Source organism: Chelon labrosus (genome assembly GCF_963514085.1).
Source record: "Chelon labrosus genome assembly, chromosome: 7".
Lineage (NCBI taxonomy): Eukaryota > Metazoa > Chordata > Actinopteri > Mugiliformes > Mugilidae > Chelon > Chelon labrosus.
Window position 1 is genome coordinate 27,736,853 of NC_140343.1, and position 14,922 is coordinate 27,751,774.

Genomic DNA, 14,922 nt, shown 5'->3' on the forward strand with positions numbered 1-14,922 from the left:
TGATGAGATGCTTAACAGCTGAAATGGACTTATTGACTTATTTTTATGAGTTGTTTTTGGCTGCCGGCAAAGCTGGCCGCTTGCGGAAGTGAGCAGAGTTGATCTGGCTCAGACTGCGTCAACACAAATGGGCAAACAGAGAATAGGTACACAGCCTGTTTACAACCCTGCTGTCCATCATGTCACTTTGCCAGACTGGTGGAGGCTGGACGGAACTTCAGGACACGGTGATTGATGCACAGTAGCAGCTTGAACTTTTTGACAGTGGATTGATAGGAATGTTGTATTAGGGGAATGTAGTTCTTGTCTAAGTAAAGGGTTTACGGATATAGAGGGTTTCCTGTCCATTTCTCGAACTACAGATAAACTAATTGCAGGGCCATTGCAAACAGAAATGTACACCATAGTGTAGCTTTAAGTTTAAAATTCAGTTTAAGTTTTTGTAAGGTGTGAAAATATGTTCTGACACATTTGAAATCTACGCCACCAAAACATTAGATACACCAATGGAAACTAATACATTCTGTCACTAAATCTTAGCTTCATCACTGTTAGAACGATCAGTTCATGTTGAAACACCATACAAAAAGGTTCTAATTCAACTGGATGATAATTTTGGAGGATGTAGTTTGTGGTTCTATTAAACTGGATTTGATACAACACTATACAATTCAACAGCACTACAAGCCACAGCCTCCAAAATAAAAACTTAAATAGAATAAACAGATCTCTCAGTTATTTGAAACAAATGGTGAATACCAGAACCTTTGCAGAGCTGAGATTTAATAAAAGACTGTTACAATGCATTCATTTTCTCTAGTGTACCTGATGAAGTCGCAAGTAGGTGTATCTTTACCCTTCTCCATCTGAATAATGGATGTAGTAAACAAAATGCTTTTATTTGGCAGTGCTGGGCTTTATTGGCTGGCCTCGATTACAAGAAGTCACTTCAACAGCCATTTCATTGACGTGGTCAGAGTTTGTACCTGGATTGTTGACATGTTTGTCTTGCTAACCATTAACAGAATGGGAAGTTAATGGGTAGCTTACACCTGGGAAGTGGAGAAGGCCAGTAACAGCTCAGTGATACCAAACGATAAATGCTGCAATAAATTTGGCCTTTTTTTTTTTTTTTTTAATTTTGGAAAGCATGATTTTTTTTTTGATTTTTTTTTATAGTTTGTTTTTCGTGTTTTGATGGGATAGAGTGTAATAAAGCAGATGGGGTTCACACCATTAAGCTGCATGGAAGATACATACTGAATGTGATTAGCATGTGTGTCCCTGTGGCATTGACTAAAACAGCAGACTTTTTGTTTTGTTAACACTGAAAAGCAAAATTGTTTTTCAATTTTACAAATAAAACTTCTTAATGAATCAATGACATCAATAATCTTTTTTTTTTTTTTTTTTTTTTAGCCAACAATCCCAAAATGCCAAGCTAATGTTTGTTTATTGTGGCTGATGGCAGTTTGTAATGTTCCATTAAGAAGCTGCATTACATCTCCTGTGTTGTTTATTGTCCATAACCATCTGTTTTAGTGTGTAATGGCTGTTGTCATGGCCGATACGGTACATGCATAGTTGCGTCACATGAACATGGGTGTGGCAGCACTGCAGAATTTGAGTGTGCGTATATGCAAATAAGCCTCACATTTTAACACTATGCGTTAATGTGTCAGGCTGTAACTCCTCCACTTCTGACGTCATGTCTGTTCTTGTTTTCTGGGGAGAGAAACATCCGAAATTCCACGATCACATTTTTGCCGAGGATTCATTCAGGGAAAACAAAGTTTGAATGAAAAACTTGTCTTTGTGTCATACAGCACTGGAAATAATGTTTTCCTCGTTATGCTGTGTCTTACATAATTAGCGCTGTGAGGCATTCTCCCTTCCTCTTTTAATGATTTCCCATTAACGTCCATAGAATATGTTATAAAAGTGCATTTTACTATTTGGAGCAAGTAACAGCAGGTTGTCTTTTCCTCTCGTACGTCTCCTTAAGTAACCGTCCGCTAATGAATTCTCCACTCCTCTGATGTGTGTGGAGTGCATGCATTTGCGATCTGAATTCAGGCTTGTGTGTGTGTGTGTGTGCGTGCGCACCAGTGTGCAGTAGCTAAAGAGTATGAATGAGCGTGGATAAGCATTTTGCTTCAAGGCTTCATTTCTGTTAACCCCTTCACGTCTGCTTCATTCAGATCAGACAGTGCCATACAATTATTTCTACTCTGGAGAAATACTGCTGGAGCCAATGAGCAGAGAGAGGCTCAGTGTGTGTGGGAGATGAGGAGGGAGGGACGGAGGGAGCGAGCGCTAGCGGCCAGTCAGATTGTTGAGGGGACTTGAGTGAGGCTGCTTTGTGAATGGATCATCTCTGTTTAATGCGAATCACTGGAGGATTCATGGCTTAAATGGGGGAAAGAAGACTCTGTTGCTCTTCATATCTAGATGGTTTTGGCTGTTTGGCCAATTCCTGTCAACCACACGGAAGCTAATTTCAAGGGATGATTCGTGTCTATTCAGAACATACTAAAATCATTTTACCTTGACTAATGCCTCTCATGCCTAAACATACAGTGCTGTAGAAGTTTTCTCTAAACTAAATGTACACTTGAAATGAACATAAACTGATGGTATTTGTGGATTCTGAGGATAATTTTTTACATTTATTGAGACTGAGGGTAACATTATTGTAGGTCCATGAATGATTTCTAGTCAGTTCTGGTTTCCAACATTTCTGTTTCTGTCTTTTCTTCCAGTCTGCCAGAGCAAGGACATCCGGAACAATGTGACCAACCTCCAGTCGTTGGAGAACTGCACCATCATCGAGGGCCACCTAAAGATCCTGCTCATGTTTAAGACCAAGACTGAGGACCTCCGGGGCATCAGCTACCCCAAGCTGCAAGTGGTGACCGACTATGTGCTCCTGTTCAGGGTCTACGGCCTCGAGACCCTTGGCGATCTCTTCCCCAACCTGACGGTGATCCGTGGAAACAACCTCTTCTTCAACTATGCTCTTGTTATTTACGAGATGCTGCAGCTGAAGGAGCTGGGCCTCCACAACCTCATGAATGTCACCCGAGGCGCCGTGAGGATAGAGAAGAATCCAGACCTGTGTTACCTGGCCACCATGGATTGGTCCAAGATCTTGGACTCGGTGGAGGACAACTTCATCGTGGCCAATAAGAATGAGAGGGAGTGTGGAGACGTGTGTCCCGGCACAGCCCAGGGTCGAATCCTCTGCCCTCAGAGCACCATCAACGGACAGTTCAGGGCACGATGCTGGTCACAAACCCACTGCCAGAGAAGTAAGTGTTTCAGCCTTTAATAATAGAGAGTGTATGCCCTCCTTTTAACTAATTAGAACGCCTTATTCAGACATTTAAACAAAGTTAATATAGACCAAATAAAAAAAAAAGTGATGAGAGCGGTGTTTCCCATACAGTGTTAATACAATGACTGCCCGCCAGGGTCTAATTTGCTCCGTCATGGTCTCACAACGAGTCAGACATATTTTTGCACGTTTCAAACAACGTTGTGCTCGAGTAGTTTTTCCCTATTTCTCCTGAAAGCATCTCTCCTGCCTCCCTAAGACCCTCCACACACACCTGTCGCTCACCTGCTCTGTACTGAATTTAACCTAACAGAGAAAACGACACGGGCAACTCATGGAGCATGTGAAGCTATTAGTGATTAAAACTGACGTTACCGCCACTTTTTAAAACTCTTGGTTTTTTAGACCATGGAGATTTACAATTATTCAAACAGACGGCAAGGTCTCATGTTGCTCTTTGTAAAGTGTTCCATTGAGACACATAATGTGCACTGGAGAATTTTCCTCTCAGAAATCAATTGAGGCGACTGATGTTTTCATTCCAGATAGTTTATGTAATGATCCACGATGCAGAGGGCTTCTCCTGATACAAACAGCCAGGGGTCGCGGACATCGCCACGCCCTCCGATTAGCATTCATTGACTGGAGCACTGTGGGCAAGCCATCTGTAATTACAGGCTGGGGATCTGCTTGATGTGTGAAATGACTCAGCTGCATTGTTGAGTCAGGGAGCGACACACTCGAAGGTAGACATTATGGGGGAAAAACTGCAATGAAAAAATAAAAAAGAGGCTTAGGACGAGAGAGTTGACGGACAGGGATAAACATCATAGTACACACGGCTGGTCTGCCAGTGTGTCAGTCAGTATTTCCTCTCTTACCATAAACACAGTGTCTATTGTAAGACACACACAGAGAATGCTTATTATTTTTTGAAGGCGATTATAGCTTGTGTTGTTTTTTTCTCTTCTGTCTCTGTGGTTGACAGAGAGGCTAGCGTTCAAAGCATAACAACCTCGGCCATGTTTATACTTCAACATCGACTGTTGCAGCCCGCGTATAATGCTGGCTCCTCGATTTTCTGCCAGGTCTCACTGTCTGGAAAGTAATACAGGAAATGGCTCCCTTCACGGCGTCTTCTCACACACACATTTCTCATGTGGATGTTAAAAACGTCGCACAATTGAGAGCTAAAAAATTAGAGGTGAGATAAATCTGTTATCATGGGTAATTTGCTTTCTAATATTTTGTCTAAACTTTCTTCAAATTTGGAGCGCTCTTAAACGTCTCATGAGTTGGTTAAAAATAGACCTTAGATGACTGCAACACAAAGACATGTTTGTACAAACTATCGTTGGCAAGGATGAATAATAGATTAGCTGTAGCAATGTGTACGAGTCTGAAACTGTGGTAACTTCAGTCTGTTAACTGCATTTGACTGGATGTTTTACTACAGTTCTCTTTTTTTCCTTCACCTCCCATTCATAGTTATGGTCCACATTTGGTGGATAAATGATCGCAAAACCACTTTTCTTTTTTAACTGGACTTGATATTCTGAAGCCTCAGATCGGCCAGTCCAGCAGGTATGATGCTGTGCACTGCGTAATGTGTCAGGCACCAGTTCAGTCCAGAGCTGAGCGTTGAAGCAGGAGCTGTTTCTGGAACATGATGCAAAGTCCCCCCACCCCCCTACCCACCCCGCTACGCAGCAGGCTACACAGCAGGGATGATATGTGTATGCTCCTTGTAAATGTTTGTGTGTGCTTGAAACACAGTATACACCAGTGGAAGCTAATGCAGTCTTATGTAACAGTTATGGTAAAGCTGTGGTATTCAGCATTTGTTTCAAACAACTGAGAGAGCTGTTGATTCAACTGTTTTCATTTTGGAGGCTATGGTTTGTAGTACTGTTGAAGTGTGTTGTACCAATGTTTCTGTTATTTTGACAACCCCATTACAGCACACATAGTCAGTGGCCTAGGTTAAACAACACAAACACAGTTGAATTTGCACCTTGTCTTGGCCACAAACTGAACACACAGCAGTCACAAAGCTGAAATTTAGTGCAGGACGGCAACATTAGGATGCATTTGGTTTCTCTAGTATACCTAATAAACTGGCAAATGAGTGTATGTGCTAATATAAGTGTGTCCCCATTGGAACTGTAGTTCTACATGTTTTTAGTCTGCTTTTCTCAAATGCAGTCAGACTTTAAGCTAGACAACTGCAACTACATTGTCAGCAGTATTAGCAGTGTGTTACAATGTTTGATACCACTTTATTATACAGCTGGAGTCGTGTTTCCATGGTGCGTTTAAGCCCCACAGGTCAACTTGTATGAGAATGCAGTGCAACACTATGAAACGCATACAGGATGGAGGCATGAGGAAACTAAAGAATCTTTAATCAGAGCTTCAGTGAATGAAAACTCACAGATGCGCACATGTGCACGCAGACGTGGGTGCAGGGTGGAGGAACATTAGATGGGGCATTAAAGTTTATGTGTGAGTGGAAACTGTGGGGTTGTTTTTGTTGCGTTTTTATAGGGTTCCAGTTGCCCTAGGTAAGAGCCAGGGGAGAGCCTGCATTCCTCTGATCTTACGCTGCTCCTTACAAGCAGGAAAACCACTGTGAGCATGTGTGTGCGCACTCAGACATGTCACTTTTAAGGGCGCAGAGCCCTTAAGTAAGTTGTTGGCAGTCAAACAACGTGTACGAGAATTTACATTCATTGCCCAGTGTGTCTCTAGTTTACATACGCATGTAATTTGTGTGTGTGTGTGTGTGTGTGTGTACTTACATCTTACTGCAGGTTGACATTTAGATGTGGAGATTCAGTAAGTAGTCAGGTTTTGTCAAGTGCAGGCTGCAATTTTCTCAGCTTTAACAAGCTGTCACAAGTTGCTGTGGCTTTGTTGCCTGATTGACTATTGTTAATTTTTTGCTTTTCGTCTTTCTTATTGTTCTTCTATCAAGGGTACCGGTCTGCTTTATTAACAGCATCAGGAAACCCCAGTTTCTGACACTGATTCAAATCTTCCAAAATCCTCAATCATCGGCTTGCTTTTTTGTTGAACATCTTTTTAGCAGTGAATGAACCCCCAAAGGATTAAACATTAAAATAATCATTCCTCAATCAAAGGTTGTGAGTTTAAATAAAACGTTGGCTTCTGGTGCTCAGACATCAGACTGGCACGCAGGAGACTAAAAACACACGCATAGGAAGGAAGTGGAAGGTTGTCAGGTCTGACATCAGCGCCATTCACGGATCGCTACCACCGCCTGCAAATGCAACAAGGTGTGTAGGCATGTCGACACAACCTGCACACCCACATGTTTGTATATGACACATCCAGGATGAGTGAAATGACAACGAATTTGTGCTAACATAGTTAATAACAAATTAGGTTTTGTTTTTGATCCAGACAGTTTTTTGACATACATTGGAAGGGTTTGAGTCAGGGTAAAGAATTTTAATATTATAATAAGACATTTATTATGAAACTGGACAATTTTATAGATGAGACAAATGAGATAGACGGATTTACACAGATGCCGGTAGCTTGCTGGATTACATTTACAAAGTCGGTAAGAGAAAACTCCAGCTAGAACTGAGGTAAGGGTAATATTCACTGATGAGAGAAAGAGGGAATTGGAGCAAACAGTCAATCTCCTGTTTAGTTAAGGCTCTATCTGCTGTTGAGACCTGGCACACTGTGTCCAAGCTCACACACCAGCCCGCACTTTGCTTGCACAACTCATGCACACAGAAACACACATAACCCGGGAGGAGAGAAAGCTTTTCGGGTCAAAGTTCACTTTGCGTACGCCTACGCGCTTTGTTGTTTGCCGCGATTGTTTTCAGGCTACTGCTCCATCTCCCAGTGACAAAAGCCACAGGGGGAAAATAGCCCCTCTGCGTTACACAAACCCCTTGGTGGCCATCACAGTGGCGCAGGTTAGACCTCGGACGGTGGTCAATCCAAATGGTTTATTAAGCGTCATCCGATGAGACTTTGTTGTCCCCAGTCGGGCCATTTCAGGATTTCAACTTGGACATCGCCCAGCTTCGAACAGCGAGGAATATGTGTACATTTTTGTGACACAGACATTTAAAAGAAATTCAACCTTTAAGCGGTTTCAAGCAACCAGGGAATGCAGACGTAGCTTAAAAGGAGCATGAGGGGAAATGAAATGAGGCTGTATAGCGTATATTACAATATAATGCAAATTTCTTCGCTGCAAGTTTTCCATGGAAGTGCAGATATAAAGTAGGCCTTCACCAGAAATAAAACTGACAGTGATCTATGGACAGATGGAAACGGAGGTTAAACACATCATCAGAAACTATTTTTTTGTTGTTTTAAGACTATACTGATATTCCATGTGTATGTCCAAGTCTTTGTTCGAGTATGTCTGTTTTTGTTTATTGAGTTGTGTCCCGGCAACAGAACCAGAGCATATCTTTCCACTTCAGCTTAGGTAGGGGACATCTTTTATGCAGACACAAAGAGGGACTTAAAAGACCTCAGAAAGTTACTGTTCCTGTCCAAGAAATTGTCCCGCACGTAACCTCTTGTAAAAACTACAAATTGTGATATTTGCGCATAGTTGTTTTTCTCTGTGGGTTAAACAAACATAATAAACCTAATGCACCCTGTGTTTCCCACAGTCTTTATGCTAAGCTAATGGTTTCCTGTCTCTGGCTTAGTAGACAGATAAGAACTGTTGCTTTTTATATCTGTGTATCTTACCATTAAATGGCATCATTACCTTGTTCTCTAATCATAAGACTTTAACTTGGAGTTGCATTGCGCATATCGTAAACTGCGGCTCACGTCTCAGCTGGTGCTCATAAGTCCCCGCTGATAAGGGAAATTTTCCTCAGTGACATTTCCACTAGTGTTTTATTTCTCTTGCAATCGAATGAAATCGGACTGTCGGCGTGGATAAGACTAGGGCCAGACGAGGAGGCCAGGAGGGGAAGAGAAGGGGCTGGGCAAAGCAAAACAAACAGAGCAAAACAAACATGGCGGGGCATTTCAAGTGTGGCTCCCAGGTACACACAAAAAACACACACGCTCAAAAACCACGCACGCACACTTTCGCCGGAATGGCGAGCGGCCAAGTTGAAGGAGGCTAAAGAGAGAAAGAAAATGACAGTATTAAGGATGGAAGCTCTGTGAAGCGTGCCACTGGCCTTCGCCCACAACCAAACAAAAACACTTCACTAGCCCAGCCTCTTAATTGGGTGTAAAAGTGTCTCTGCTCAGGCTCCTTCCAGACTCACTTCTCTCTCCTCCTCTCCTGTCTACATTTGTTTCATTTGTTTTTACAGAGAACCTAAGAACATACTACTTTTTTTGCACAAATGAGAAAAAGTACATTATATAATAATGGCTAGAAACACATTTAAATTGATTCATCAACATGAGATAGCATTAAACTACTACATGTTGACAGACGGGCGGCCATGTGAAATCCCGGGCCCTTGAATTAATGTTTTAACTTCACACTCTAAATGTCCAGATGTGCATTAAGTCCAGAAACATTATAAGGCTCAGAACCTGTTCTGTGCGCATTCAAATACTTCACTAAATTTGACGTGTTGCCGATCTGTGAAGCAACAGCCTGTGCACATATATTGAGTCACCGCTCTCAACTCCATCTGGAGGAGAAGGCGTGTTGTTTGTCTTGTGTGCCTACCGCATGCCAATCACCTGTGTAGTTCACACAGGCAAAAACACATTGATTTGCCTTCTGTGTGTGATCAGTAGTGGCAACGAGTGTACCATAAAGATGGTAAGAAGATAAATTAAGACAGCCCCTGTGCCACCTGAACTTTGACACAGATGCTTTTCCATTGAGAGGGGACTTGAGCTAGAAATGCTATCCTTCGCACTCTTCACCCTCGCTGGAATTAAGCTGCCTGGAAGTGGGAGCTTGTTTTACAGTTAACTAAATACCTTGTACACAGTGAGAGGAAATCGTAAAGCAGTGAACATACACTGTGTGTATTTGTGCATGTGTCATATTAGGGTCAGTTTGTCCAGCTTGAGGTAATGATGCTTTCATGGCCGGAGAATCTGACACACAATAGTTCACACCAGTTAGTTGCTCTCAATATCTGGATCCCTTCTACAGTGAAAAGACATGTGCCCTTTTGTTCATTCAAACAGGAAAACACTTAAATGATAGTATGTGAATTGTTTCCAGTTTCCTTTTCCATTCCACCTCTCGAGTAAAGAGAATTGCATCTGATGAGATCTTGATAGCGAGACGCTCTCACAGACAAAAGAAAGAGCAGCGAAGGTTTGTTCTCAACTTTCTCTCTCTTCATTGCTATAGACACATGCAAGCTTTTCTTTGATGCCTTCTGTTTGTCATAGTTAAAGCTTTTCCACGGTGGCGTGCCTTACATCAACACACACCCAGCTATGTTTGAATTACCATGAATTTCTTATAAGGGACAATGAGTGAGTGGAGGAGACAAAAACTGATAGAGAGGGGAGAAAGGCTAGAAACAGACAGATGGAGAGGGAGAGGTAGTAATCGTGTTCTTGTGTTTTCCTTCCTGGCAGCTTGCATCCTTGTTAACAAATCCAAATTAACTTTGATAAGCTGGCAACAGTTATGTACGTGCACGTGTGTGTGCTTCCCTCAGCCTGCTGCGATTGTGCAGTAGCAGGCAGGCAGTGCTAGCCGAGCGCCTCGGGGGATCTGGAAAACTGTCTCTCCTCTCTCCTCCAGCTCATCAATGGACTGGCACTCCCACATCCTGCTGCACACACACAGTATGAAAGTGCAAGTGAGTATAGAAAAGTGGTACACATGCACAACAGATACACAGCTTTACTAAGTGGAGCACACTGACACTGCTGCCCACGTCTCTGAACACTGGCTGCTAGTACACATGTAAATATGTAGTGCGGAGAGGACGGGGGCTTTTGAGGACAACAGCATGCTGGAACGAAATGTACGAGATGATTGGGACATGGTTAGACAACCATCTTTAAGGTTACTGGTTCACATGCACTTGTCCTGCACTGTGGCAGAAGGAGGTGTAATACTTTCTTTTTTTTACATTCTTTTTAAAACAGACATTTCACATACGTAGATATTGAGACGGCGCCTGATGTTTCTTCCTAATGAGGCTAACAGTTTGATTCTCTTTACACTTATACATGTGGTTTAATGGGGGTTATATTCTGTGGAACTGTGAGCTGTACAGGAAAGCGTGTTGGCAGACTAGTGCTTGTTGCAGCCTGAGCCGTCTCAAAGGACTTCCTCATTACTTCCTGCCTTTGTCCATAGTACTTCCTACTGCTGAGCTGTATGACAGGACCCTGGGGGAAATCTGGCAGGGGAAGATGGAGGAGGGTTATTTAGATGTGTGGCAAAATGAAAGGAAAGAAAAGGCAGATGAATGGATCACAGCTCTCTAGATCCACAACCGTTTCGACAGAAATGCGGAGCGCTGACAGTAGTGGAAGTGTGTATTTCATTGATTGTTTTGCAAACTATCAACTGGTTCCAGTCAGGCACCTGAGACGAGAGCCGAGTAGTAAGGATTGCATAGTGCTTGTGCATGAGCGAGGGAAAATAATGCGTCCCTCCCGTGGGTTGAGGGAATGGCTTTGTTTTCAGGTGTTTTGGCAGATCAGGTGACTCCAAGCATGTAGCTCTCACATCATTGTTACACACACATTTGCACTTCTGTTAAAGTGAGGATGCTCCTTTGTATAAAATTGCTCTTCACAACAATAGCCAAGTACACAACATTGGAAACACAGTTTGATCAACAGTAGCAACATGTCCCAGTATTGCGGCCAAGACACCAGAGCATAAATGCTTATAGGGTTGTACAGAATAGTCGGTTTGTCGTGTGCATGTTTTTTAACCCTTACAACACACTGTGAAGTACTATTAAGTGCTGTTGATGGTGCTGGGTTGCTGCCTGTTTTTATACAGGCTATACATATCTGTGGGGCATAGTAGATTTCATTGTTGCGCATTTATTTCTACTGTGTTATTATGTAAACATACTCATCATTACAAGAGGTGACCCAATTAGTAATAACTATTAAAAGTAATTTAATCTTAAACATTTGAACCTTGCTGAATTTCTGTATAAATAACATTGGACACCAAAAGACCATTGAAGTTTTCAGTGTCTCTTGCTGTTTCATAAATTAAAAGACTATAGCTTTCCTTTTAATGTTTTCTGTGTTGAAGTGTGACGCCTACAACAGTTTGGCAGTTGGCATAATGAGGAAACCGTGCAAATCTTTTTAGCGTTTACCGTAACAGCCCTATCAAAACCTACCAGCTTCAGAGGAAGTGATGTTGTGTAACTCAATCAAAGCAGATGCAGTTCCTACCTGTACATCATTAACTCGCTGCACAGCCAACGTTGCTGCTTCAGTGGAGCGAGTAAGTTCCGTGTATGTTCATGCATATGTGATCTCAGAACCACGTGTTAGGGGCTTAACATAGTCTCTAACCACAGCTACCAGTATGTACAGTATTTGGAATATGTGATGGTTATGCTCCATCAAGTACTTGGAATTTCATGGGGGGCTTTGAGGTGGTACAGTGCTTGGGTAGGGAGAGGTGTTTCGACGTTTGAAATTCTCAAGAATTTTGTTGTTACATCACCTTCTTGGAAAAGCAGCGTTTCCCACAGGTTGAGAGAGTGTTCTTGGTAGTCTGTGGGTTGTGGAGGTCATGCTCACCTAACACCTTTGCAAGACTCAATGCCTTTTTGGCCACGTACGCTCTGGTGCGATCGAGGAACAAAAAACAAAACAGACAGAACAGGTCATACGGAAATATCCAAAACATGCGTGTATGAGACCTTCAAAAGTCAGTGCTGGAAATGAAGTTTGTCTTCCTGAGCTTTTCCTGAGCTGAACTTCTTTATCCTCACATAACCTCCCCACCCTTGAAGTGCCTTCCAAACCAAACCCTTTCCACGTAGTTCTGTCCAGAACCAGATCACTCACTTCGCTTAATGTCACGTCCTTGGTTTTTGAGAAATGGCTCTTTTCCTTGAACCATATAACAGGTTTCTCTAAGGTCAAGGAGACCCACATTATCCTCAGGGGTGTCTTGTCCTCCTCAGAATGTGTTAAGTGTCTGGAAAAGGAGCTCAATTTTAAGTTAGTGGGAACTTTGATGGTGACCACCACTCTTGCATGGGCAGTAATGGTGCAGTCCAGAGAACCTCTCTCCATTTAAGGCCATACTTTTTGACACTTGGGGTCAGAGTGAGGCTGGACCACCCACTATATGTACCTATCTGATGCAGAATTAAAACCTGCCACACTTCCTTAAAGCTTCCTTAGATGCTTAGTGTTTTTTTTTTGTAACCCGAACTTGAGGAAGCTGATAGTAAATACTGTAGTAGGATATTACATAAGGAAATCTAGCATCTCATCAAGTAATCATAATGCATAGTAAGTACAGTGTGTTCCTTCTGCATTTCCTTCTTCCTCTACACCTCTACACCGCTGGCATCTGCACAAAAATTGGCACGGCTCCAGTTTGCAAAACCGGTACTTTCCACTGACCTGCAGTGGTCTCTCTGTTGAGACTTGGAGCATTATTTGGGAACTTTAGTAAATCTGCAGAATCTATAGTACAAGAAATCTGATAAGACGTGTTTACACAGAAACAACGTAATGGGTGACATGTGTAACGTTCGCATATGAGTGAAAATAACTTGTAAGATTGTTAGCTGAGATAAGTCTTGGTGCCAGCAGTGCGTGTGTTTATGTTGTCATGCGTTAATAAACAGGATGCGAAGATATGCAGCTGGGTTTAGATAATGGAGAAGGATGCGAGGTCAGAGGATGAGGTTGTCAGCGTGGAAATCAACAGTTAGAACTGAGGCGAACCAGCTCATGTTTGATCCTTAAAACAAAAGGCTACTTTCTTTGCATCTATTTTGAACCTGGTCCCACTCCTGCTGCTTGGTACACTATGGAGTCGTTTTATTGTGCCTCTTATAGCAGCATGAAGATCCTTTAGAATAAAAGTCATCCTGCAAAGTCACTTAGCCGCCTTTGCTGTCTTCCTGATAGCTTGAGTGGTAATAAATATTTGCAAGCATAAAATTGCTCTGATAATCCTTATCTCTTTGTATAAATGCACCCTTAGTTGATACACAAGTGGTGACCGGATTATAAGACTAAATATTACTGTTGCTCTCACAGTCTTTATTAAAATGGTTGAAAATGGACAAGACTCTTGGTCGTAATATGCATTCCCAGCACTACACAATCTCTCTTCACTACACTGATGGCCTTGCTGATCTAATGAGGAGAGCAGTTAATAATTTGGGACGTCTAGTCGTGTGTGGAAAAGCCTGGAAAACGCGTCAAACGCAGCCAAAACAAAATAATGAAAAGGAGTAGAAATTCCTTTCCCTGCCTCTTTCTTTTTTTTCTCCCTCCACTTCTCTTCACTGCTTCTGATGCTCCACCTTATGTGAAAGATCCTCCCTCTGCACTCCCTCCCTTTTCCCTTTCTTCTCTACTTTGTCCCTCTATTCCTTTGCTTTGTGCTCTCTCTCTCTCCCTCTTTCTCTCTCTAGCTCTCCCCCTCTTCCTTCCCCTTGCAGGCTGTGGTATGCAGACATGCAGGAATTTCTGGGCCTCAAAATGATAGACCAAACTTGTCAGGCCTGGCTCTTGTTACTAAAGATGGCTGCCTTGGCAGTGTGTGTGCCTGTGATTGGTGTACGCCTGAGTTACTCTTCGTGTGATTGGTTGTAACTTGTTTGTCCGCAGTCCATGTGTAAATTTCATTTTTTTTTGTGTGTGTGTTTAGGAAGCAGTTTCCAGCTGGAGTTTGTGACTGTACAAAGTATATTCTTTCACTACTGCACAGTTTTGTGCGATTTCAGAAAGTTATGCATCTTAATGGGGCCTGCTGTTTTATTATGTGTGTCAGTGAGGGGTATGGTGACTCTCCACTCTTAGGTGTCATTTACCTCTAATTTGTTTTCATTATGGATTAATTTGACATTTACTTTCCTGATTGACTGAGTTTTTTTTTTTTTTTTTTTTGCATATACACAGTATTGTTTTGACTGACCAAAAACCCAAAGATATTCACATCTCAATTACATGGGGCAAAGAACCGCAGCTTAAGCCCATAGACTGTATAAATATGGACAATGCGTCCCCACTTCCTTGCGGTGGCCAAAGTGATGCTATTTTCCCAGGGGATATGGGTGGCATCATTTTGTTTGGAGTTTGGAGCCAGAGTCTGGAGCCACGCGGAGCTGCAATATCGATAACCTGCCCACACTTCCTTCAGACTCACTCGTTTTCGTTTAATTAATACTGCACTCTGCTCTACGTCCATCATTTACAAGGAAATGTTGGATTATAGACTGTATTTATTATTTATTTGTTTTTCCCAACTCTCACGATCCTACGGGGCCGCTTCACAGAGCTGTTGGCATGGCAACTTGGAGTCAGCGATAGAAACATCTTGTTTCTATAGTGTCAAATAACTAAAACGAAACTTCTCAGAAAAAAATGACCCTTGAACATGCCAAAAAATGACCCATCCT

The 14,922-nt window shown here is 42.3% G+C and overlaps 1 protein-coding gene across 3 annotated transcripts in view; it reads left to right on the top strand.

Annotated features, from left to right (window-relative positions):
• Window positions 1-14,922, top strand: part of insrb (insulin receptor b) — a 79,036-nt gene that overhangs the window by 19,868 nt on the left and 44,246 nt on the right. For all 3 annotated transcript variants that reach the window (XM_084548952.1, XM_084548954.1, XM_084548953.1), the window contains exon 2: window positions 2,763-3,311. In XM_084548952.1, coding sequence (XP_084405078.1) covers window positions 2,763-3,311 — 549 coding nt within the window. The remainder of the gene's footprint in view (window positions 1-2,762; window positions 3,312-14,922) is intronic.